The 24,474-nt window shown below is 48.4% G+C and overlaps 1 protein-coding gene and 1 long non-coding RNA gene across 4 annotated transcripts; one reads left to right on the plus strand and one right to left on the minus strand.

Annotated features, from left to right (window-relative positions):
• Window positions 1-1,341: 1,341 nt before the first annotated feature.
• LOC109277984 (uncharacterized) lies at window positions 1,342-14,121 on the minus strand. 3 transcript variants are annotated; one of them, XR_002085436.2, is made up of 8 exons: window positions 13,774-14,121; window positions 13,291-13,522; window positions 12,097-12,231; window positions 9,690-9,859; window positions 8,675-8,797; window positions 2,472-2,628; window positions 1,592-1,709; window positions 1,342-1,507 (listed from the first exon to the last, which is right to left on the minus strand). It is a non-coding gene; the product is annotated as an uncharacterized LOC109277984 (long non-coding RNA). The 3 variants fall into 3 exon arrangements; XR_008419993.1 differs by having other exon boundaries at window positions 2,421-2,628; XR_008419994.1 differs by lacking the exon at window positions 8,675-8,797.
• Window positions 14,122-14,215: 94 nt separating this feature from the next.
• Window positions 14,216-23,151, plus strand: ODF1 (outer dense fiber of sperm tails 1). Its single transcript, XM_019467957.2, has 2 exons — window positions 14,216-14,667; window positions 22,571-23,151. The coding sequence occupies exons 1-2, from the start codon at window positions 14,351-14,353 to the stop codon at window positions 23,019-23,021; spliced, it is 768 nt and encodes a 255-aa protein (XP_019323502.1). The 5' UTR covers window positions 14,216-14,350; the 3' UTR covers window positions 23,022-23,151.
• The last annotated feature ends 1,323 nt before the right edge of the window (window positions 23,152-24,474 follow it).

Below are 24,474 nucleotides of genomic sequence, written 5' to 3' on the forward strand. Positions count from 1 at the left end.
TTCCGATGATGCTCTTTCCTCGGAAGGAACGCATATATAATTTCAGTAATTAAAACATTTAATTGGATGATTACCCTCACAAAAAGGAGCCACTTGAATGAACCCTGGTGGGGGACCATTGCATCCAGCTGTTAACAGCCGGGGCTTTCTGGGAGGAAGAACCCACCTGCTTGGGGGTGCTCCCTCGCCACTCACCATATACCGGTTTTCTGAGTGGAAGTGTCACTGGCCAGCCGGCCCCCAACATTACTCACTTTCCTCTGCGGGAATGCGTGGTTGGGTTTCTAGAACTCGGTTTTTAGTTTTAAGAAGAGCTGTGGAAAAAGCTGATTCATTGTTTCTCCAGAGGAATTCCTTAAGGGAAGAGAATACCCTGAAGACTAGACGTTTCATGTAAAACTTTTTGCTGTAAATGAAACTAGCTAATATTAAATAAATTCACCTGGTGAGCTTGTTGAACCAGGGGTTTCCCGGATCCACCCTGGACATTGTGTAACAGGAACCTGGGCAGGAGCCTGGGAATCAGGCTTTTTCACAAGCTCCTTGGGTGATTCATTTGCATCCTGAAGTTTGGGAGTCACGGGGCAGAGCGGGGGGCTGGGGGGGGCACCCACTCATCATCAGTGCAAAACTGGGGTGCAACGATGAGTCAGGGCATGATGTGTCTGACCTTCGACTGGGCGCAGCCGAGCTCCCCTGGCAGCCTCTGGGCTTCATTTGGAAATGACAAATTAGAAAATGATGTGCAATTGAGCTTCTCAAGAGGCAGGTAATCCGTTCACCCCCTCTTGGACCTCCGAGCCAGCCTTTGTGTCCCTGGGTCATCAGGAAGGTCACCGAGACTCCCCATGTCTTCCGGGCTGAAGGATGACCGAGCAGAAGCCCTCAGACGTTGCCTGTCAACCAGGAAAACCCCAGCTGGCTCTGAACAAACACACAAGCTGCCTCAGAGGAGCCCCGCATATCCGCAGACACTTATGCAGCGGTTTCCAAAAGTCTGCCCCACCCAGGTTTCTGGGCCTTGGCTGCCTCCACCAGACCCACCCGGGGAGCTTATTCAACATACAGATTCCTGGGCCCCAACCCAGAGCCACGGATAGACTGTCTTGGAGGCTGGGCCTCGAAATCCATATACATAGCAATCCTCCCTAGGGCTCTGGAACCCCTGTGAGCAGACAGCCCTGCTTGTTGGCTCCGAGGGTTATTAGGAATAAACCCACAGAGAAGGCAACGTAATGAAAAGAACATGGCAAGGGAACTGTGGTTCTGCAGTCAGTGAAGTCTACCAGAAATCCTGATAAGGGGATGGCGATCGATGAGAACTGAAAAGAAAACGGGCCCTTCCAGAGAGATTGTGTAATTCACATTTGTTTTGCGCCCACTTAGCACCGGAGCTTCCAGAGAGGTGGGGAGTGGCATGGAGAAGATTCTAATTGCACAGGCTGCTGGTTCCTCTGAGAGATTTTTTTAAAGGGGTATTTCCAGTGACGTGCTGTCAGTGGGCGCTCTGGGGGAAAAAAAAGAATTAGTCTTGATTTGTACTGTTTGCTGGTTTCCCTCGGGTAAATACTGCCCCCATGGCCGTACCAACTACCGACACAATATCACTGAGCATGAAGGTGAGAGGAGAGGCACAGATTAGGTCTCTCCACTGGCACAAGCCTGTTTTAGCACACCTCGGCCAGTCCCCAGATTCAAAGGAGATCTTCCTGCAAAAAAAAAAAAAAAAAAAATTCCAGCAGTATCTGCAGGACCATCACTGAAATGTGCCATACTGGAACCCCCTGGGACCAGAACAGGCGGAGGGAGTAACTGGGCCCGAGGGCACACTGACCGTGCATCGAGGGTGAGCTCTGCACCCAGCGGTGTGAACACCAGCCTGTTCCCCACCAGGAGCTGATGATTGATGCCCAAGCACATGCTTCCTGAACAAAAAGTCAGCAGCCTGCCTACGGCGGAGCCCAGTTTCCTAGGGAAGTGGGGACATACAGAAGAAACAGGAACTAAGCATTTCAGGTCCCGGAAGTGGCTAGGGTTTTCTTTTTGAACTCCACTAGTAATCACTCAGTAAAGACTCAGAGTTCACACTAAAGGAAATGGAGATGTTGCCTGCAGCCGTGGTATACGGATAGGGAGATTCTTCAACATTAGCTGCAGCCACAGGCAGGGGTGGGAGAGCTTGGTAGAACACATTCTGTACAACCTGAATTGAAGTGGAGTGCAAAATATCCAATTAATCATTCAGATTTGTGTCTAAGTAACCCCGATGCTCAGGTATGAATTTGAAGTACTTTAAAGAACTGCTCTGGGGAGAGATGTGAAACCCATGATGGATATAAAATTGGCACATATTTTCCCAGGTAGGCTAACATGTGTTTCCATGGGGAAATGGAAAGAAAGCAGAGGTTTCTGGGAACTACCTCTTTTGCACGGGTGAAGAAACAAGGAAGAAACGAAAATGCAGATCTCACGTTAGATGGGAAATATCCTTGCCACTTTCGACCCTCAAGGGGAACTGGTTCCATAAGTGTGCCAACTAGATTTCGTGCACAAGATGAGGAGTAGAGAGACAGCAGGAAACATGGATGGCTTTATTTTCAAGCTACTTCCGGTTCTGAGAATCCTAGCCTAGGGGTGGGAATAAGGCAAAGCTAGTAAAATACCATTAACAACAAAAACAAAAACAGAGCCTGGGTGGCTCAGTCTGTTAAGGCTCAGGTCATGCCTTTGGCTCAGGTCATGATCTCACGGCTTGTGAGTTTGAGCCCCGCGTCAGGCTCTGTGCTGACAGCTCGGAGTCTGCCTCAGATTCTGTGTGTCCCTCTCTCTCTGCCCCCCCCCCCCCATTTGTGCACTGTCTCTCTCTCTCTCTCTCTCTCTCTCTCTCTCAAATATAAACATTAAAAAAAATTAAACAAAACAAAACAAAAATAAGCAAATGAGATCCTGCTATACAACGAGCTACTATAAATATTTGCTCCTGGGATTGGCTGACAAACATTGGGCCACTAGCTGGTGGGACTGCTGGTGACATTTAATGGCATACATCTCTTCTCGGCTTGGTAGATCATCAGTGATAGCACACCGCCACCTTAAAATGAGCCACGGTAAGGACATTTACACCACAGTGCCTGGCAAACCCTACAAATCGGGCCAATTGTCGCTGGAGCAGCAGTCCTCACAGGTCTACCGCTGCTGGCAAGTTATCCTGTTGAGAAGTTGGATCATAACCAAGTGCGTCGGTCTGGTCGGCTGCCGTAACAAAAGATCACAGACCAGGCAGCTGAAACAACACACGTTTACTTTCTCACGGTTCTGGAAACTAGAAGTTTAAGTTCAAGGTATCTGCAGGGTTGGTTTCTTCTGAGGCCTCCCTCCCGGGATTGCAGATGGCCGCCTTGTCACTGAGACCTCACGTGGCCTTTCCCCTGTGCACCTCCCTCATGTCTTTTCCTCCCCCTTATAAGGACACCCGTCATATTGAATTAGGGCCCGTTTACACGGCCTCATTTGACCTTAATGATCTCCTTATAGGTCCCAACTTCAAATAGTCATATTGGGAGAAAGGACTTCAACATATGAATTCCGGGGGTGACAAAGTTCAGCCCATTACACTGTATGACAGACACTTGGGGAGGACGCATTTTATTTTCAGGGCAGTGTAGGTACAGGGATGTCAAGCCTGCTGGCATGGTCGGCCATGGGGAGGGGGTAATAATTTTGTGGATCAAAGGAACCTTCACTTTGGCCGTGGTCCTACTAGCAACGTAAGTGTCAGGAAACACTCGTCTGCTCCCCGGGAGCCCTGGGAGACCTTGGTGCCAGGTCCTGCATCATTTACAACTTGGTGAAATAGAGAGAAAAGGGCAGCAGCTATCAGCCTTGTTCTTAAAGATGGAATCCCAGAGAAGCGCAGACTTTGAAATTTCCAGACCGAGTATTTACACAGGACGTGCTGAGCACTATCATAAGAGTAAAGGCTTTTTACAGCAATAAGGACTAGGCATGTGACATCAGTTGGTGCCATCAGAACGAAGCCCGGGACTCACTGAGAGCTATAGTGCAGACACTGTTTCTCATCCAGGCGTGACTCAGGAAACGTGTATCCTTGGTTACTATTATTAGCCATCTTGTGAGCATAGGGGAAGAAGGCCTGAGCAGGAGGCCAACCCTCTGAGGAGGGCAGAGAGGGAAGAAGCCCAGAGAGGTGAAGCCTTGATCACACCATGCCTGCAGCCCTCCTGTACACACATGCAGATTATGTGTGTTAATTATCTAAGTTAACAAATCCCTTTTATTTTCTAGCCTCGTTTGCACTTTTACTGGGCTTTCTGTTACTCACAGTAAAAATAATCTTCTTAGGGGTGATAATACAAGAGTGCTGTGTGTGGGAGGTGTGGGAAGTGGTTCAAGTAAGCTGTAGGTACCAGTTCAGTGTTTCAGTCACATTATCATACATCCATTCAAATCACTCACTATCCCCATCTCGACCAACGAACGGTTCAAACGTGCATATGCACGTATAAATCCCACGAGAGCGAAGAGGGAATGGTGGGAGGAGCAAGAAAGTCCTGCAGGACGGGGCTGTGGCAAAAGAACTGGACGAAGTCTCCTTCAGTCGTCCCCTTGAAGGTGCCAGCGGTGTGGGAACCTTAGAACCCCCCACAAGGATATGCCTGGGCTCAAAGTCGGGGAGGCTGGTCTCATCCTTTGGCGGTGCTGGCTATCGGCTGAGCAGTCCACAGCCAAAGGGGAGGAGACAGGTCCGGGGGGAGGTGCGGGGTGGGGGGGTGTGGGTCTAACAGACACCCCTGCCTGCCTGGCGCTTCCTCCCCGCCTCTGCTTCTCTGCCATCAGCTGCAGCCTCTTGCGTGTTCTGTCAGTCCCCTCACCCAAACGATCCTCTCTGTCGTCTGTGGTGTGACAGGCACTGTGCCGGGCTTAGGCTCTGGACATGTGAGCACACTGTCACCACTGTGATGCATGCTTGAGGCAGGACAAGACACAGGAGGAGAGAGGAGGCGGACGCCCAGGGGAAGTGGTGTTTGAACTGAGATCTGAAGCCTGAGTAGTGTTAGCTAAGCAGAGGGGCTTGAGCATGGGTGACACAGAGCAAGCCGCTTTGCCAAGGCACCGAGGAAGAAGGAGCGAGGTGCGTGTTGATGTCTGCGGTCACTGCTCCCCTTCACTTTGGGAATGTGTCCTGTCACCCCCTCACCCAGCTCAGATGAACCCCGGAGTCCTTGTTTGGTAGGGAGGGGGCGAGAGGCAAGGAGGAACTCATAGGCTAGAGGGAGGGGGAGTAGGGGTGGCGGGGGGATTGTTCAGGGACTTCAGTCCCCCATGAGTGTAAAAACTAAATAAATAAAACCTTCAGGAGGCACCTAGGTAGCCCAATTGGTTAAGCATCCAACTTCCTCCCACTCAGGTCATGATCTCATGGGTTCGGGTTCGTGAGTTCGAGCCCCATATCTGGCTCACTGATGCTGTCGGTGCAGAGCCTGCTTGGGATCCTCTGTCCCCCTTACTCTCTGCCCCTCCCTTCCCTCAAAAATAAATAAACAGTAAAAAACAAAAAACAAAAAACCTTCAGTATATTGTTGAAAAAAAAAAAAACCAACAAGAAAGTTAGAGACTGAGGGACTGAGTTGAGAAAGTGGAGTTTCCCGAATTAAGATCAGAGAGACGAGGCAACTCCAGGAGATGATAGAACCATCCCCTCACCCCCCACCCCTGACCATCCCCCCACCCCCCACCCTCACCATCCCCCCCCAACCCTCACCATCCCCTACCCCCCTCACCATCCCCCCACCCTCACCATCCCCCCACCCCCCACCCTCACCATACCCCCACCCCCCACCCGCAACCATCCCCCACCTCCCCACCCCCATTTCTCTGCTTCTGGCGGTGAACTGTACTGCTGTGGGGGGCGGTGTAACTAGGACCCTGTGAAAAGCTGGGGCTTGGGGACAGATCTTTGAGAAACATCAGGAAAACAACACTCCAGTTTTGTTTATGTAAGAGATAAACACTTGTTTCCAAAACTAGGAGTAAATAAAATTTAAAAAGAGCAACATAAACTCAGGCATTATTAGTATTCTGACTATACCCTGGCTTTCTGGCCACCCAGATGCACCCCTGGAGGAGAAACTTAAACAGTAACAAACCACTCTTCTTTGGGGGCGCCCACCCATGGTTGGGCACCCCCAGCCTTCTGCTGGGCCTCTCCTAGTTATTTCGGGGAGCTCTGCACAACTGTTCCCAGAAGCTCACAATGGCCCTCTCCGGCCCCACTGCGAGTCTACTGCTCCAGCTCATTCTGTGGACGTTCCCGGTCCTCTAGCCTAGAAGCCACCTGCAGGTTTCTCGTCACCTTTCCCAGGGCAGTTCTGACATCCTAGCTAAGGGTGCCATCTCCTGGGACTCCCAGCACGGGTGCTGCCTCTGGCAGCTTCCTGGAACCGCACTGCTCTTGGATGCCTCTGTTAGCACTGCTGGGACCTCCTCGAGGCCTCCTGCTCTGGGCACATCTGGGGCCATTGCTGGGGAAGGGTGGAAGGCGACGGAACTTGGCTCTGTGTCCCGGAGCCTTTGGCGCAACAAAGCCGTCTCCTGCTTCATGTCGAAGTAAGCAGACTATTTCCCTTCTTTTCTGTGGGTGATCCAAAGTCGGCTGAGGTCCCTCTGGCCCTGGCTACTTAGAGGCTGGGTCCTGCGCATGCCCACGGTGCCCTCTAAGATCCCTATAGAGGGCTGGCATTCTCATGGTCATCCCGGGGCTTGGGCTTCTGGTGTCACCCACAGCTCATGGGTCCCTTGCCAGCTCCCACGTGCTATTTTCTGTTTTACATCAGCGTGGCCCTGCCACGAACCTCAGCTTATTCTTTGATTTTTGTCAAAAAAAAACCCCTCCGTTCACATAAGTGATCTGTGAGATGTGCTTGATATTACCGAACATTGAGGAGGGGGTGGAAGTTTCTATCCCACTAGCACAAATGCATCCAGAGACTGGACATTCTCTCGTCCTAAAAATAACCCACTCCCGGGGTGCCTGACTCAGTCGGTTAAGCATCCAACTCTTGATTTCAGCTCAGGCCACGATCTCACAGTTTGGGGGCTCAAGCCCGGCACCGGGCTCTGTGCTGACAGTGCAGAGCCTGTTTGGGATTCTCTCTTCCCCTCTCTCCGCCCCTCTCCTGCCCTATCTCTCTCTCAAAGATACATAAACATTAAAAAAAAAAAAATAGCCCACTACTGATTGCATACGGGTACACACACTTGGCAAAACCGTTCAGCAGCATCTGGTTGAGTTGAACACGTGCATACCTTATACCCTGAGCCAGCGATTCATTCCACAAAAACGCTATGAGTGTTCGCCAACGTGTGTATGAGAAAGACCACACATGGCCTTAGTCCCAACAACAGCCCCAAATGGAGAACGCCTACACGTCCACCTACACGTGCCCATCCACGGAGGAAGCACGCGTTTGCGCAACGCATTTAGGTCCCAGGTTACCACACGGCGATGAAAAGGAACAAAACACAACTGCAGGTCCCAACGGAGATGAGACCACTGGAACGTTGACTCAGAGAAGTGAGATGTGAGAGGCAGATTTTTGTATATTTCCATTTACCTGAAGTTCAAAAGCAGGCAAAATGAGTGTTTGGCAAAACCAGAGAGCAGGCGGGGAGGCTAACGCCAAGAAAGAGGCAGGACAGGGACTTCTGGCATGCTCAGAACGCCCTTTTTCTTGATGTAAGTATGTGTTCTGTGGGTATGTTTACTTGTGAGATTCACCCGGCCGGATGCTCCTGATTTGTCACTTTTCAGTATGGATGTTATTCTTCAATAAAGAGTATGTTAAGTAAAAGACCCTCCTGCCCGAGGAATTTTCTATTGGCCATGTTGGCCTGCACCTCACCTTCCTCCCTCTCCTCCCCCTTCTGGCTCATGTCTTGGACCCCGCAGGTCCTGTTTGCTGGTTTCTAAGGCACAAGGAGTGAATGGACTCTCTGCCCTGGCTCCCGATCCCTCAGGGTTCACTCCTCTGACGCCTCTCCCCCTCCCCTTCTTGAACAGAGAGAGTTTCTTCCCTAAGGGAGATCCTTGTGCCCGCTTCCAAGAATGCGATCTCCCACTGGAAGTGTTAGGGGGGCTGGTGGAGGGGCAGGCGGCCTTGAAGGCCTGTGGTGGTCATGCCTGGGGCCGCAGGGATGGCCCCAGGCACACCCTTCTCCTCTGGGACTTGCCAGCTGGGCAGTCATGGAAAGTGCCTTCACTTTTGGGTGCTGCAGATCCCTCATCTGTGAAACAGTGACAACAGCCACCCCAAAGGGTTGGCAGTGGGGACAGAATGCACAAACACGTGACCAACACCTCGAATATTGCCCAGGATGTGTAGTTATCATTGCTGCTTAGAACCCTATCTTACAGAACAGCTAACAGAGAGAGCGGCTTTTTCCTTTTTTGGGGAGAGAGAGAGAGAGGGCTCAAATGAGCAAGGGGCAGAGAGAGAGAGGGAGAGAGAGAGAATCCCATGAGGGACTGAGAGAGAGAGAGGGAGAGAGAAGTGGGGCTCACCCGAAGCAGGGTTGCCATTGACCTTTGGAAGTTTGCTAGAAGAACAAATAAATGGGATAATAAGTTAGCAATGCATTAAAACAGGAGTCTCACCATTGGAGATTTGAAGGAGGACCTAGAAGTCACGGACTCCACAGCTAAGGAGGTTGACCCACACTGTCAGCCTCGATTTCTTAGTTCAAATTCCCTTAGTCCGTGTCCCCAAATGCTCAAGTCCTGGAAGAAAGAACCCGGCTGAGTAGCTATGGTTGGGGACCTCACTTGGTGCAGAAATTTAGACCTAGGATGGGAAGCAGGTCGCGTCTTAGAAGGATTCTTACCAGGGTCTCCCCAGATGTTCCCCCTGATGGGTGGGAGTTGGCTTTAGTTCTTTTATTTTGAGAGACAGAGAGCAAGCACAAGCAGGGGGGTAGGGGGGCAGAGAAAGAGAGGGAGCGAGAGAGAATCCCAAGCAGGCTCCGTGCTGTCAGCACAGAGCCGAATGCTGGGACTGAACCCACCAATCACGAGATCATGGCCTGAGCCGAAACCCAGAGTCGGACGCTTAACCAACCGAGCCACCCAGGCGCCCTGGGGTTCAGTTCTTTGAGAAGGGGACCAACAGGTAGGTAGAGGCCTCAAAAGCTCTATAATAAAGTTCCACAATGTGAGGCTGACTTAAATGTTTTAGGGAAAGTGTAGTTATTGTGACTTTGAAGCGCCAAGGTACTGAATAACTTCCAGAACTATAAGTAAAGCACCGATTCTCAACATGTGATCCTAAGACCCTTTCAGGGGTGTGAAGTGTTCTTCCTTTTCAACTACACATTTGTGCAAAGCAAGATTCTCTTTTCTACTTAACGCAAATGTACGGTGACAAAAGAGGACATATCACAACAGGCTGAAAGGCAGCAGGAGATATTTTAGCCGTCCTCTATAAAGCAGAACATTGGAAAGATTTGTAAAAATGCAAAATATTGCCGCCATTTTCATTTTTTTTTTTGTTATGGAAAACAGAGCTCCCATAAAAACGCATTACACGTATTAACATGTAATGGGTTTGCTATTACTATTTTTAAGTGATTACATAGTCTGTAATAATATGTACATATTGATGAATAAGACCCACCTAACCTCCTCCTTGGGCTTCCTGTCCCTCAGCTCAGAGGGACCCTGGGTCTTGGTATCTCTCCAGCTCTGGCATCGAGGGTCGTACCTTGTCCTGTCTTTGCTGGGTTTCTGCAGGGCGTTGAGAAAGAGTCAGGAATCTGAATATATTTCAGCTCCCAGGAGCTTTCCCTGCAAAGCCAAGTCAGAAGAACATTAGGTCAAAAGAGGGATTTCCTTTTCATGTTCTTTGATTAAAAGCAACCCCAGCTAGAGGCAGAAAAGCCACTGCCTTGCGGAGAACCACGGCAGAAACAGGTGGCATCTCCTTTGTGGGAATTATTTGTTCTGCATGCATCTTCCTTGGCATGGGTTGACAGAGAAAGTTCTTGCTTCTTTACAAAGTAAGCCCTCCATGCTGCGCGAGGGAAGGAATTCTTGGTAAGAGGTGTTCTTTTGGGAGAGAGGGGAAACTTGTTTCCTGAGGAAACAAGTCCTCCCGAGGACTGCATCCGGGTCCCTGAGGAGGCACTCAGGAAGCCGTCACACCCATGGCAGGGTGACTGTCGGTGGGACCCAGGGCAAAGCAGTGCAGCAAAGCACATTACTCCATTTGAAGGACAAAATGTGCAGCAATCAAGCTACAGGCGTATGGCTAATGACAGAAGCAGGAATCCCCCAAATCCTAATGTTCAAATTGAATTTCTCTTTCATCTTTAAGGTGAAGAGAGAAGAGAAATTGTCTTAAGGGTCACTGGTCTTTGAAGACACAGAGACTGGAAGCCGACCGCCTGGGTGAACCCTAGCTTTGCCACTTGGGGGTGAACTCTGTGCCTCAGTCTCATCTGTAAAATGGGGATAGTCTCTACTTCATAGCGTTATCGTGAGGATTAGCCTGACACAGACAGACTCACGTACTCATTAAATGTAAACTATCATTACTGTTCAAGTAAGCATCTGTTAGGAGTTAGGCACTTACGTGGTGGTAGATGGAGAACAAACATTCTCGACCCCCTCAAACTAATCAGGACACTGTCTGCGGTAGAAGCAAGCCCTTCTGTTTCTGGCAGGCGGACAAGGAAATGTGCTCTTACGTGTGAATGATTCCAGCGTGAAGTTCAAGGAAACGTTTTGGTCTCTGTCGTCATCAAGAACAATCCAGATTGGAGCTAACCATTTGTCTTGCAGAATTCAAGGGGAGGGGGAGGAGAAGGGAGCTGTGGGTACATGAGAGGGTGGGGGAAAGAGGAGTCAGAGCCTACCGCTGTCACAGACAACTCAGCGCTCAGGATGAGGCTCCTTAGTAGCCTTTAAAGCAGAAACACAGGACTGCACCTTGCTGAGGCCAGCCCCGCCATTTAAACTGGGCGTGCTGTGGATGGACCACCACAGGCACTTTGTATTCCCACCTTCTTCTCCAGCCTGCATCCCCTGGCCCAGTTTTGACATTAAAGGCCCACATCCAGGAAATTATTCAGTCCCAGGCAAAGCAGGATGGTGATCACGAATACCATATCCACTCCTCAAATCTTAACGAGGAAGTTTACTCATGTATATACGCAGCCTATAAAAGTCCCATGGTCCAGGTTCTATCTGGACATGAGCCAGGGTAGATGGGAGCCTCCACAGACATACTGCTATGTGAGAAAGACCCCCACCTCCATGTTAGAGCCCATGGAAGCTCCTTGTGCTTATGCTTCAGGAGACTAATTGTAGATCACTCCTGTGGGTTTCTGTAGAATCTGGTGAGTTTCTACTCCTTCTGACATGAATAGATCCCGTTTCCATCTGATCTTTAAAGGAGCCGTTAACCTTTGCTAAGTCACTTGAAATGATGTCAAAAATATGCTTTATGATGAAGAGTAAAACCACTGGCAGAATAGGATCACAGGAGAACCCTAGCTAAAATAAAGCTGTAACCATCTTCATAATGTGCCATGTATATTCAGGTGTGTGTACTTAAATTCCTGAACCTGTGTATTTAAGAATCGAAAACCAGAAGCTTGCTTGTTTTAACCTTTGCTGACATTTGCTAAGGGATAGAATTCATCATGATCTAAGAGTTCAGAAGTCTATCACTTGGAGCTAGAGAAATCTGTATAATTCCCGCAGTGAGCCCTCAGGAAAAAAGTGGGCCATATTCCTATTAACAGAGTTCACTCTTCGGTATTGGGTGGAATCACTCTTGAAAGACTTTAGCATTTGTCTATAGAGGAGGATGATTCATTTTTGCTTTGACATATCCCATGTGAGTCAGGGGCCAGCCTCCCATTCTAATACCTCCAGGGAAACTTATTTTCTTTACTAAGACATCTCATCTGCACAGAGAGGGGCCCCCTGGCTCATAGCTGGAGAACACTGGGGAATACTGGGGAATACTAGGCTTGGTCTAGTCATACACAAGGGACTTCAGTGTAGGAGGCTCTCACCTCTCTATGAGTCATCATGAACTCCATCACTTCCTCCATTTCTTGTTATTGTTCCTTGAGTGATTCTACCTGAGCCCTCTTCTTTTCTCAATCTATTTCTTCTGCTGAATGATCTTGGCCACTCCAGGATTCCAACTGTGTATGGAATTGTGACTCCTGAATTTCTATCTCTGGCCAAGCTTTCTTTGGAGTTTCAGACCCACTTATCTGCAGGCTATTCCACATTGCCACCTTAAAGTTGTCAGTACCTCGTATTCCACATATCCCCCCAACTTACTTTTCTTCCTCAGTCAATGGCAACGATTCTGCCAAGCTAGAAACCTAGGAATCATTACGGATTCCTCCCTCACTCCGTCCTCATTCTGTTCACGAAGTTCTGTTTAATTCACTCATTTGTTCACATAGTAAGTCTTGAGCCCTAGGCATTGCATTAGGTATCTAATGGTGAGCAAAAGTAGACGAGGTCCCTGCCTTCATAGAGCTCACAGTCTAGTCGGGGAAACAGAGAAATGATGTTATGAAAGGAGTATGCAGAGTTATAAGTGCTTAGTTGGGGGACCAGGAGGGCTTCTCTGAGGAAGGGACCTTTAAGAAGAGATTTAAAGAATGCCTCAGGAGTTAACTAGATCAAGGGCATGGGGTGGGGAGTTTAATTTCTAAGCAGAGAGAATAGTGTATGCACAAGTCCTGAATGAGGTGGAGTGAGTGAGACTTTGAGAAAGGCCATCGTGGCCGAAGCATAATGAATTACAGGAATAATGATGGGGGTGGAGATGGGGAGGTAGGCAAAGGCCCTATTATTCAGCATCTTATAAGGATTTTGGCCCTTGCTCTAGGAGGACAGAAAAGGGTGGGTGGGATTGGGGAGGATGACAGATTTACACATGAAAATCACTCTGGCTGCCATGCGGAGAGTGTATTGGATGTGCGTGAGTGGATGGGAGGGGAAGGTGACCCCACTGGGTTCCTTCTTGCCATCCTACAGCCATGATCCCCAGTCCAGACTTCGGCAGTCCTTGCTTTCCATCAGGAGTCACCTCTGCTGTTGTCCCCTTACAATGCTGGGGACTCTATGCAGCTATCAGACTCTCCTTTCAATTTCTCTCAACAGAAAAGAAAATTAGTCATTCTTCATTGTGCTCAGTGTTCAAACTCGTTAGCCGGCCCACAAGTCCCTTCAAACCTGGCTCTTACCTCCTTCTCTGGTTGCCACATCCAACTGCTTGTCCTCAAGTACGCTACGTCTTAAAAGGGGGATTTAAGAGCTGGAGAGCAGGTTGAGGGGAATGGCCCAGAGGAGTAGAAGTACCTGAACCAAGGCTGAGGCTGAGCCCAAGGTCCGGCATATTGATCCAGCTGAGAGCACAGGAAACTGGCCCAAATGAGGGTTTCAGGCAGTTGACTTCAAGCAACTTCAGGCAGTTGGCTACAAGAGTATCAAGGGTCAACACTTGGGAATCCCTTGGGGACAAGGCATCTAGAGGCTTGGACACAGACCGAGGTGAAGTTGCTGGGAGGTGGTGACGGACAGGAGCCTGAGCACTAGGAGATGGGAGCTTAAGAGCAGGACCCCAGGCACTGGAGAACTGAGGTTCTGAGACAGCAAGGATACCAGATAGCAAAGAATGGGCAGGACTCAGAGACTTGGGGCTAAGAAGGTCAAGGACAAAGGCTGACCTGAGATGACTTGGTAAGAAGAACCGCAGGAAAGCTCTGTGAAGAAAGCAAGCTTTTTACACGTAGAAAGGCAGGGGTCAGAACAAATCCTAGAGTATAAGGGGCAAGGCTAGATGTCAAGTCAAGGCTGGAGCTGGAAGGGCATAGAGAAAGGAGCCAGGCAGCTCCTTCCATCACCCACACCAAGACCTTTGCAGCCGTAGCCAGGCCTAAGGGCAGACACAAGCCAAGGACATTGACGGTTACCCCCATGGACCCCAAAGGGCCATGACTGCTTGAGGGGACCCATCCAACTTCAAGGTAAATGAAATCTCAACATTAGGATGGTTCTGCGAGTAGCTCTGTAACTCTAAGGAGGGCCTCTGGAGACCGTGACTGTGTGCAGTTCACATGGTAACCAGAAGACTATGACATACTTTGGAGGGTGGTGAGGTCATAGAACACAAGCTTTAAAGTAAGTGAATCATGTGGGCCTCATTTATTTTTAAAAGAAACTTCTGAGAAGAGCTTAGAACAATTTTTTCCCCCCGAGTGCCATTTCCCAAAGGTACTCACAAAACAATAAGGTGTGACTGTAATGGCTGCACTGAGTTGTCTTTTGGACAGTGTTAGAAGGGACATAAAGAAGGTGGACCGAGAGCTAAGGCAGTTGAGATGCATCGACGAATGCACGCGATGCCTCTGCGACTTGTACATGCACCCATACTGCTGCTGCGACCTGCACCCCTACCCGTACTGCCTGTGCTACTCGAAGCGAGCGCGCTCCTGTGGCCTGTGCGACCTCTATCCGTGTTGCCTGTGTGACGTCAAGCTTTACTGCCTGCGACCATCTCTCAGAAGTTTGGAGAGGAAAGCCATTAGAGCCATAGAAGATGAAAAGAGAGAGCTTGCCAAGTAAAAGCACGTTTTAAGATTTTTCATAGCCGGTGTATTAACCTTCTGAGCTGAAGTGGGGGAGGGGATGCCACAGCTGGTACTCGGACAAAGACGAAAGGGGTTCAAGATAATAACTCTGGTGATTTAGCAAAGACTTAAGAAAAGAAGAGTAAATGGGTCCAGGACAGGAACCGTAAGATTCTCAAAAGACAACGGAATGATGTCGATTGCCAAGGTTGTGTTGGTTTATGGTAGGAGTGCCGACATGATAAATAATGCGGCTTTAATGAGGGAAAGAAATAGGAGGTGTCATTAAAAAGCTATTGGAAGGAGCAAACTAAACATTTTTTCTGGTTATGAGTAAAGTGATTTGAGTAGATTTGGGCTTACAGAAATGACTACAGGAGAAGCAATAACAATTGATCAAATCCTTAATGTTCGCCAGAGGCTCTAAGAGCAGGGGAGAAAATTGAACAACAGAGGCGTTCCCTCGGTTTTGTAGGAGAACCCTTCTCCCATGCCCCAACCCCAGGCCGACTTCAAACCCATCTGGAGCTGGGCCTGTTACCTCGGCGCCCTCTCCTGCAGTAGCAAAGGTTGTGCTCGTGAACCACAGACCTGAGAGTCGCAGCTTTCAGAACAGAGTCGAGAGGGTTTTAATTGAATTGGGTAATGGTTAAAGCCACTTTTTACAATTTTGTTTGATTGCATTTCCTTTTATGGCCTGGAGAAGGTTTTCTACCTTTCCGCTACATGCCATCCGGTCTGGTACAACTGACGAAAACAATTGTTGAAAGTACTGTCCTCTGGTTAAATAAATTATGGTACGTCTATACACTAGGATGCTAAGTAGATGTAAAGCAGGCTGATGAAGTATTTTATGTGTTGATGTATTACATGAAAAAGACAAGAAAAACTACTTAATATGCTACTATTTTTAAAAAGATGGGCACAAATGGATGATAGATTTTTTTGACTGAAATATACTTGACATGTAACATTGTGCAAATTTATAGCGTGTTTGATACATTTCTATATTCTAATGATTGCCATTGTAGTGACAATTAGCACCTCTCCCGTGTTCCATAATTATCATTTCCTTTTAGTGGTTGGAATATTTACATTCTAGTCTCTTAGCAAGTTTGATGATTATAATGCAACATTGTTGTCTATATTTACTATACTGTGCACTAGATCTCTGAGACTTATTTACTACTCGCTGCAAGTTTCTATCCTTAAACAACATTGTTCCTATCCCAACAATCAATTAATAGATTTTGAGACTGACGTGCTGCCTTCTGTGCTAAGGAGGCAGGTGATAGATTAATAGATTAGACAGGTAGGTGGATGGATAGATGGATGGACAGATGGAGAGATAGAGTCTGAGACAGAGACAGATACTTGATAACAGTGACCAGGATGTTCCAGAAGAAAGGACAATAGGGCAACTATTGTCCAAAGTCATCAGTCACCAAGATCAGGAATGGACCTCTGACAATAGTCTGGGATGGGGCTATTGCGTTTAAATAAATCTACACTCAATTTGAAACGGTTTTTTTTTTTTTTTTAAGATTTTATTTTAATGTTTATTTATTTTGAGAGAGAGAGAGAGAGAAAGAGAGAGCAGGGGAGGGGCAGAGAGAGAGAGAGGGAGTGAGAGAGAGAAAGAACCCAAAGCAGGCTCCACACTGCCAGCGTAGAGCCCAACTCAGGGCTCGAACACACGAACTGTGAGATCATGACCTGTGCTGAAATCAGGAGTTGGATGCTTAACCGACTGAGCCACCTCTGTGCCCCTGAAATAGTTTTTAGTTTTACTGCTCAGAGTATCAAGTTATATAAGTTTTGCACACTGGGAGTTAGGAATTCCTTCTTTAATTGGTCTACATGAAGGGTTACTTGTGAGCAGGCCTGTATCTACTGTCTTTGTGCCTCTGAATCCTTGAATACCCTTGATCCAAGTTCTTCCAGCCTTTGTCTCCTGACTGGCCCTCCTCCCCAGACTCTTGAGATAAGGGTGCCTCTCTGTTGTTCACCCCCTGGGTGCCCTCCATCAGCTCTAGGAGCCCCTACTTCTTGGCATGCAATAGACACAACCTCAAACTTACTTCTCGGCAGTGTGGTTTATATAAGAGATGATGCTTTCTATGCGTTGTGATACTTTTCCTGACGATGTCTGGATTTTGCTGACTTTTTTCCTGTGCCTGAGGCAGTATGTGAAGCTGGTGATGTCTTTACATTAATTCCCTGGTCTCTGAACTGACAACGCTGAGTCCTTTCTGGAAATGACCTCAGTCTTGCCTGCTGTGTCTCCTCCCAGCCACTTTCCTCCCATTCATACCACCTTGTGAAACCCTCCTATGCTCTATTTCTGATAGCTTGACATTTCACTATCCAGAGAGGCTTTGTGTTGTTACCTGCAAACCTAAATATTCAATTTTCCTGACCATGGATGAAAATGTTAAAGCCTGATCCAGCCCCAATCCCAGAGGACTCCTACTATTAATATTTTTTTCTTCCAGTGAAATGCCTCTTTTTCCTTATTTCTCAGCTAGCTCCCAATCCATGACTAAGTAGATCTAGAAATATCATGTTGATTCACTTTTTTTAAACAATCTTTGCTGTGAAAACTTGCCCAAGGCTTTGTGGGTTTAGAAGTCATATTCACATGATCTTCTATCCCTTTAAAGAACGTTAACAGTTTGGTTAGGTATGACATGCCCTTTCTGATGCCAGGCTGCATTGTCCCGAAGGTTCTTTGTCCAACAGGAAAGATTCCCTGGTCTATAGCTGCCATTACCCCATTGGAATTGTCTTTCTGTCTGAGAGTCAACCTGCTCTTTTAACAACTGGTTAAGAAGGCTCATTTCTCCCATAAGTTTCCTGAGCATTGCCGCATGTATGTTAGTTGATTGATGAGTGTGTGTTGTACGTGTGTGTTTTTAGACCAGGTATAGAAGGTCCAATCCATTTCCATTGTTTACCTAGCACCTTGGCAGTATCTTCCTTAGTAGAGACTCAAGTAAGTACTTCCATTTTTTTTTTCACCTTCTTTGATATTCTCTTTTCCTCCCCCAACTACCCTTTGCACCGCAAGCACGAGCAATTTCCCTGACTCTCCCTTCCTCTTCTGGATTTAGAGGGACTACGGTGACTGAATCTGGTTCCCTTTGTTAGAAGCCATGCCACTAGCCTGTCTTAAGTTTGCGCCCGATTCACTACCACACTTCGTGGGCTTCCCTTTCCTCTATACCGAAGGGGCACAGACAAATGCACACCAGCCCTTCCTCAGCCCTGCCCTTAGGGGTTGACCATCTAATGGATGGAGGCCCCTTCTCAGCTCCGGCCCCCGGTGCCTTGCAGACAAATGCTGGATTTGCAGCTGAGCTGGAGGGGCTCATTGGGCTCAGGCTCGCACCCTTTGCTGCTTAATACCCAGAAACTCAGCCTGATTTCCTCCACTCACCCAACTATCTGTGATGGGTCTCAATCTCTCTTGAAAATCCCCACATGAGGGGCACCATCTTCTGCAAACTTCAAAAACTGGCCCTCTCATTTCGTTCCTTGTTTACCCCTTTCTGTTCTAAGACCAAGGTTTTCACCGACTCGCTCTTATTTGGTGGGGCTAATGACAGCCTCTTGGTGAGTGCTTTGTGGGCCCAGTCGTACCTCAGGGAACTCTTTCTACCTCCCCATGCTCTGATCCACAGGCCAGGGCAGAGCAGTCTCTCCCTCAGAGTCCCTGCAGAGGGGGAAGAGAGCGTGGCCCCTTGTTACCCCTCCCCATAATTCCTTCATACCCACAGGTCTCCGAGCCCAGTCACCCCAGGGGGTAGGGGCAGGAATGGCTGTCCATCTAGGCCAAAGGCATGTCTATTATCTGGTTTCACCTTATTGGTTAATGACACAGGACTTGAGGCTGGGTCACTTAAAGCCTCAGGTTTCAGGGAAGTCTGAGGAAGGTGGAGCCGGGTCCAGCCTGATAAAGACACTTACCCTTTATCGAGCGAAAATTATGTGCCGCCTTTCATCTTCACCGGATCCTTGCGACGTCTTGGCTGTTTTAGAGATGATGAAACAGATTCAGGAGCAGTGTTCTTGACCACTAGGAGCTGGGAAAGCCAGGTTTGCCTGAGTCTGGGATTCCTGTGCTTAACCAGCCCGTCAGTGGTTCTCAAAGAATGGGCTCGGGACCAGCACCAGGTGGAACTGCTTAGAAATGTGAATTCTTGGCTCCTCCCTCAAGCCGCTGAGTTGGAAACTCTGGGGGTGGGGACCAGCCACCTGTGTTCTAACAAGCACTGCTGGGGCCTCTGATGCCCCTGTATTTGCTACCCTGCCCCCACGGAGTGACACTGTTCTTCAATATCATCCAAAAGTCAGAAGAGAGACAAGGCAGGAAAGGGGAAGAGACAGAAGGAAGAAGAGAAAGGGAAAGATGAGTTGGAAAGGAGGAATAGAGTTTGGTGGGTCTTTGGAAGGGGTCTAAACTTAGGAGAAAAAGCACAGTACTCCAAGGCCCACCTCCCTTTGGTCCTGGGTGGAGATAGGCCTCTTTTTGACACCTTCATTATTTTATTCAGCACCAGGCTGAAGCTCACTTATGGCTTTGTGAAAATGGCTGACCGTACAGCTCACCGTTGCTGAGGGCAGCGTGTTGCACATTAGGGAGCTTGGTGATACTGCAGCTCGAGTAGGGAAAAGATGCGTATTCCTGAGTGGCAGTCATGGACCCCATCTGTCCACTCGCTTTCCCTCAGCTTCCCTGAGAGGATTCTGCAACGAGCCAGGGGGCTGATTTCCCTATGTTTGCTGTGGCCAAGCTCCAGCCTCACAATAACAATTATAGGAGGCAACCTCCCCCCTGCCCCGCCCTTACCACCTTTGCCCAGAACACTACAGAGCCATGGAAAATCCCTTGTGGGGTGATAGGTACCTGGCCAGACAGGGGTCAGTTAAATCTGACAAGTAAAATGTGGCTCCTGCAATTTCTCCTAAAGCCACCCCACCCCACAGATCAGCCCTGACCAAGAAGCAAAAGGAAGGAGACACCTCCCTTGGTCTAGAATTTTTAGGCAATTTCCCAAAGACTCAGATTTGTGAGACCTCTGTGCAGCTGCCGCAGGGGCAAAGGGGCCAGAGTGACCCGGCCAGAGAAAGAGGGGGAATCTGAACAACAACAACATGCAATTGCACTCCAAGACTTCAGATTGATGACAGGAGGAGAAGGATCTGGAAGCCCACTTTGGCTTGTAGAACTGGCTCCCAGATCCATATCTGGGAGGGCAGGAGGCCTTCAGCAGAATCAGTTTAGCAGTAGTGAGGGGTCCTAGCACCCCTGCCTGGGGTCCTTGGTCCTGTTTTGTGAGGACCTTCGTGGTCCTTCGTGCCAGGGTTTCAGGTTTCTCATTCCACGTCCACACCATGGGAGGTTCCGGAGAGATCCAGGGGCACCCATTCTGCTCTCTGTTTCACTCTTGCCTTTGGCTGTTCAGACTTCCCGGCCCTGGCCCATCCAGAGAGGGCACGGGACATCTTTGTGAGCTCCTCTCTGCCCATCCAGGGAGAGTAGAGGGCGTTTTCTCCTGTTTTGTTTTTTCCACAGAGATAAAGACCTTTTTTTTTTTTTTTTTAAGTCCAGTTCTCTTCCTTTCTCCTTAGTATGGCCCGTGGGTACCCTGGCACACCCAGGGCCTGAAAGACATCTGTACCCCATGCTCCCCAGGTTCCTTGGGGCCAGAGGTGGAAATGCAGCTCAGTGACCCTCACAGTCCTCTGGGTGCCTTGCGCAAGTTGTCTCTGTTGGCCTTGGTGTCTTCCAGGACAGCAGTCCATTGCGTCATTTTGTAAATTAGCCTCTAAGAGCCTTGCTTCGGAACCTTTGGTACAAGGGCTCACGCTTGTTAAGCCAACCATGTGAAAAATACAGATTCAGATCAGTATGTAGAGCATGACTTCATAAGAACACACACAAGAGTCTACATATGTATGTAGAAATACACACACACACAGAGGAAAATCGAGCACCAAAATGTGAGATGCTCTGTACGATTACGGGTATTTTGCGACCTATTCCATTTTTTTTTTTTTTTTTTTTTTTTTTTTTGCTTATCTGTATATTTTCTAAGTTTTCTGCAATGAACTCTTATAACTTCTTTAACAAAAAGCAGGGTACAAACAAAATTCAGCCTAAAAGGCAAGAACTAAAAAGGTATCTCAAACCAATCATCCAATTGCAAACTTCAGACTTGTCAAACTGGAAGAAGTTCTAGAAATCACGTGCTCCAAAACCTTCCTTTGGAGGCCAAGTGTGGCAAGATGTGCCAGGAGTGTCTCTTAGAACACGGAGTTTTAAAAAAAAAATTTTTTTATGTTAAAGGATAAAAAGAAGACCATTTCAGAACATTAGGTTGTCTTTGGAAGGATCGCCAAGTAGAAAGAAAATGGACCCTAGGGAAAGCCAGAGCACATAAGGCTAATGCCGGGCTGCCAAACCTGTGTGCCAAGCACTACAATAAATCCTTTTCGTTCATTAACTGATTTAAACCTCCCAACAACCCTAGAAGTAGGTTACTACTCTTGTCCCAATTTGACAGATGAGGAAACTGAGGCACAGAGAAGCGAAGTAATTTGTCCACGCGGCAGAACCAACGCTTGAACCTAAATGCTCTGGCTCCAGAGCCTGTGCCCTTAGGCACTTTGTGTTACTAGTTCTCGACACACCACAGGTGTTCAATTAGCCTGAGCTGCTGTTGTTATTTTGTTGTTATGAAGGATTCACACAGGACTGTTGAGCGGCAACAAGGCAGCTCTATAGGGACCCCGGGGACCCGTGTTTGCCGCTCCAGGGGCCGCAGACAGTGGTATTTAACAGCTAGCCACGTGGGGGTGGGAGACGGGAGATAAAAAGCCCTCATTTGTAGAGTTTTCCCATTTCCATGGTATAAATACCCCATCACATGGATTTCAAACTGTCAACAGGAGGTCAGTGGGTAGGAGGCGGCCAGGGAGGTACACAATTAGCCCTTGCACGCTGATGGGACCCAGATCCGGTTCACGACCCCTCCAAGCTCACTGTTCCAGAGGGTGCCAGCCATCCAGCATTTGGAGCAGTCTCACAGTGGCAGGAAGAGACAGGCCCCGGTGGGCAGGGCAGAGTCAGGGCACTTTTGCCTTGTCATTTGTTGATGGAACTTTCAGGCTGGGTCTGTGTGACGGCCCAGGGTGGCTCCAATCTTGTGGGTAGCAGGGCTGGGTTCTGAGGCTGAAAGACATCTTTATAATGATTTTAAATGATATCCTATTAGTTGCATCCCCTTAAAAAAACTCTTAAGAGTCTACATATGATAGTAGTAATAATAATGATCACAGTAATAATTAAGCGAGATTTCTAACGCACTAAGCACCATTTTAAGCAACGCTCATCATTTCATCTAATCTTCCAAAAAAACCTATGGTGTAGGTACTGTTATTATTTCCATTGTACAGATGAGGAAACTAAGGCAAGTTTCCAGAATTAATAAAAGGAGGATCTGGGATTTAAACGCAAGAGAAAGATCCGGAACGCCAAGCAACCATCTGTTGTTAACAGAGGTTTACCTGTGGCAGAATGCGATTTACACAGGTGGACTCTCAGTGTTTCCTTTATACATTTGGGGAAAAGTTTGACTTTTCACAATGACTAGTGTTCCTTTTACTATTAAAAAAAAAAGAGAGAGATCAGGCGCCTGGCTGGCTCAGGTGGTAGACTATGTGACCCTTGACCTTTGATCTGAGTTCAAGCCCCAAGAGGGGCCCAGGGCTAACTTAAAAATAACAATAATAAAAATAATAATGAAAAACAGATCAAAATATTGCTTCTCAAGCTGTGTCTGAGATCTGAGCTTCTTCCCCCCACCCTCTCCTTTTTTCTAACTTCCAGATTGAGAAGAACAACAAATAGAATCCTGGCCTCCTCTTGCTGTAGCAGTAACATTTTAGGATCGGTAAACGTGTGTGGCTTTGAACCGGATCAAGTCAAAGTTCGGGTGAAGGACGGAAAGGTGTGCGTGTCGGCAGAGCGGGAGAACAGGTACGACTGCCTCGGGTCGAAAAAGTACAGCTACATGAACATCTGCAAAGAGTTCAGCCTGCCGCCCTGCGTGGACGAGAAAGACGTGACGTACTCCTACGGGCTCGGCAGTTGCGTCAAGATCGAGTCTCCCTGCTACCCCTGCACCTCTCCCTGCAACCCTTGCAACCCTTGCAACCCCTGCAACCCCTGCAGCCCCTGCAGCCCCTGCAACCCCTGCAACCCTTGCAACCCCTGTGACCCTTGCAGCCCTTGCTATCCCTGCGGGAGTCGCTTTTCCTGTAGGAAGATGCTTTTGTAAAGCGTAGGAACGCATGACTTAGTGAAAGGCACCTACTCCAGACAGGCAGCTCTTCCAGTGTTTCTCTCCCCCCTTCCCGCGGCCCATGTTAGTTAAGTCGGTAGGAAACTGAATACATAACTGCAATCCACCCGCGCTGTGTGCAGGTCTCTTGGTTCAATCGCTGCGGGAACCCTGCCTGGTGAGTGGGCGTAGGACTGCCGGTGGGGCACGAGAGATGAGCTGGGGAGGTCTGCCCTCTCTGAGTCCTCCTCCGCACCAGCTACCGCCAAATTCCAGGAAGAGATCGTTTCTGGGTGGGCATCCCCACAGTTTTTCCAAAAGATCCAGTGAAATGGCCTAGCCCACAAACCAAACTGGGAAAGCAGACACGGAGACTCGGTAGGTAGAAGGCAAGCACTGTTAAAGCTGCCGCAGTGGGGAGCACCGCAGAGTGTGGCTCGGCCCGCGAAATGGGCCGGGGTTTTACTGGGGCAAAGATGGGAGTGCCAACGCGCGGGACTGAGGGGAAGCATGTCCACGGACCGAGGGTGGGGTGTCCCTAGGCAGCTTTCGTTTCTCAACATAACTGATTGGGGAGAACGGCCAGCTCGGGTTCAGGATGGTGTGCAACCTCCCTGTGACTGATTTCAACTATCTGCTCTTCTCAATCCCTGAAACTTCTTGTAGGCACAGAAGTTCAGTTCAAAGTTCATGAGTGGAGAAATACAGCTTTCCCAAAGTGCTAGCTAGCACAGACTGATAGCCTAATTCACCTGAATCGGATCCTCATGGACATGCCCATGAGCCATCCATGATTGCCAAGACAGAAATAAGTGTGAAGGAGGAAGGAACCCTTGGGGAGGGATCAGGATGAGACACGGGCCGGTTGCAGAGCGGCCTCCTGCAGGGAACACAACAAACATCCTCATGTTTGCACGGTGAGTCGTTCAATGGTCTCAGCTGTGGGTGGGTTGAACAGTGGTTCTCAGCCTTTGGCCGCACATGGGAATCACTTGGGGGAGCTTTAAAAATATGGATGCCAAACAAACAAACAGAGGAAGGAAGAAAAAGGAAGGAAGGAAGGAAGGAAGGAAGGAAGGAAGGAAGGAAGGAAGGAAGAAAAAGAAAGAAAGAAAGAAAGAAAGAAAGAAAGAAAGAAAGAAAAAGAAAGAAAGAAAGAAAGATTTAAAAAAAAGAAAAAAGAGACCTTTTTTAAAAAAGAAAAAAAAAAAAAAGCTGATGCTTGGGTCCCATCTCCAGAGACTGTAAGGTAGTAGATTTAAGGTACAGCCTGAGCCTCAAGACTTTTAAAAGCCTCCCCAGGTAATTCAAACATGCAACTAAGGTTAAGAAACTCTGCATGGGATCTTAAAGCTCTCCCAGCCTTTTTTCTTTAAAAGCTTCCTTCAAGTGCAAGGTTAAAGAATATTGATGGTGATAGCAGACCTATTTTGCTTTCAATTGAGGGAAG

This window comes from Panthera pardus, unplaced genomic scaffold (genome assembly GCF_024362965.1).
Source record: "Panthera pardus isolate Hobbes unplaced genomic scaffold, ASM2436296v1 HiC_scaffold_7, whole genome shotgun sequence".
NCBI lineage: Eukaryota > Metazoa > Chordata > Mammalia > Carnivora > Felidae > Panthera > Panthera pardus.

Bases quoted from the DNA above. Each gene is read 5' to 3' on its own strand.
- ODF1 (XM_019467957.2), top strand. From the start codon at position 14,351: ATGGCTGCACTGAGTTGTCTTTTGGACAGTGTTAGAAGGGACATAAAG. The intron at 14,668-22,570 runs GTAAAAGCACGT...TCTAACTTCCAG, and splicing joins GAAAAGAGAGAGCTTGCCAA to ATTGAGAAGAACAACAAATA.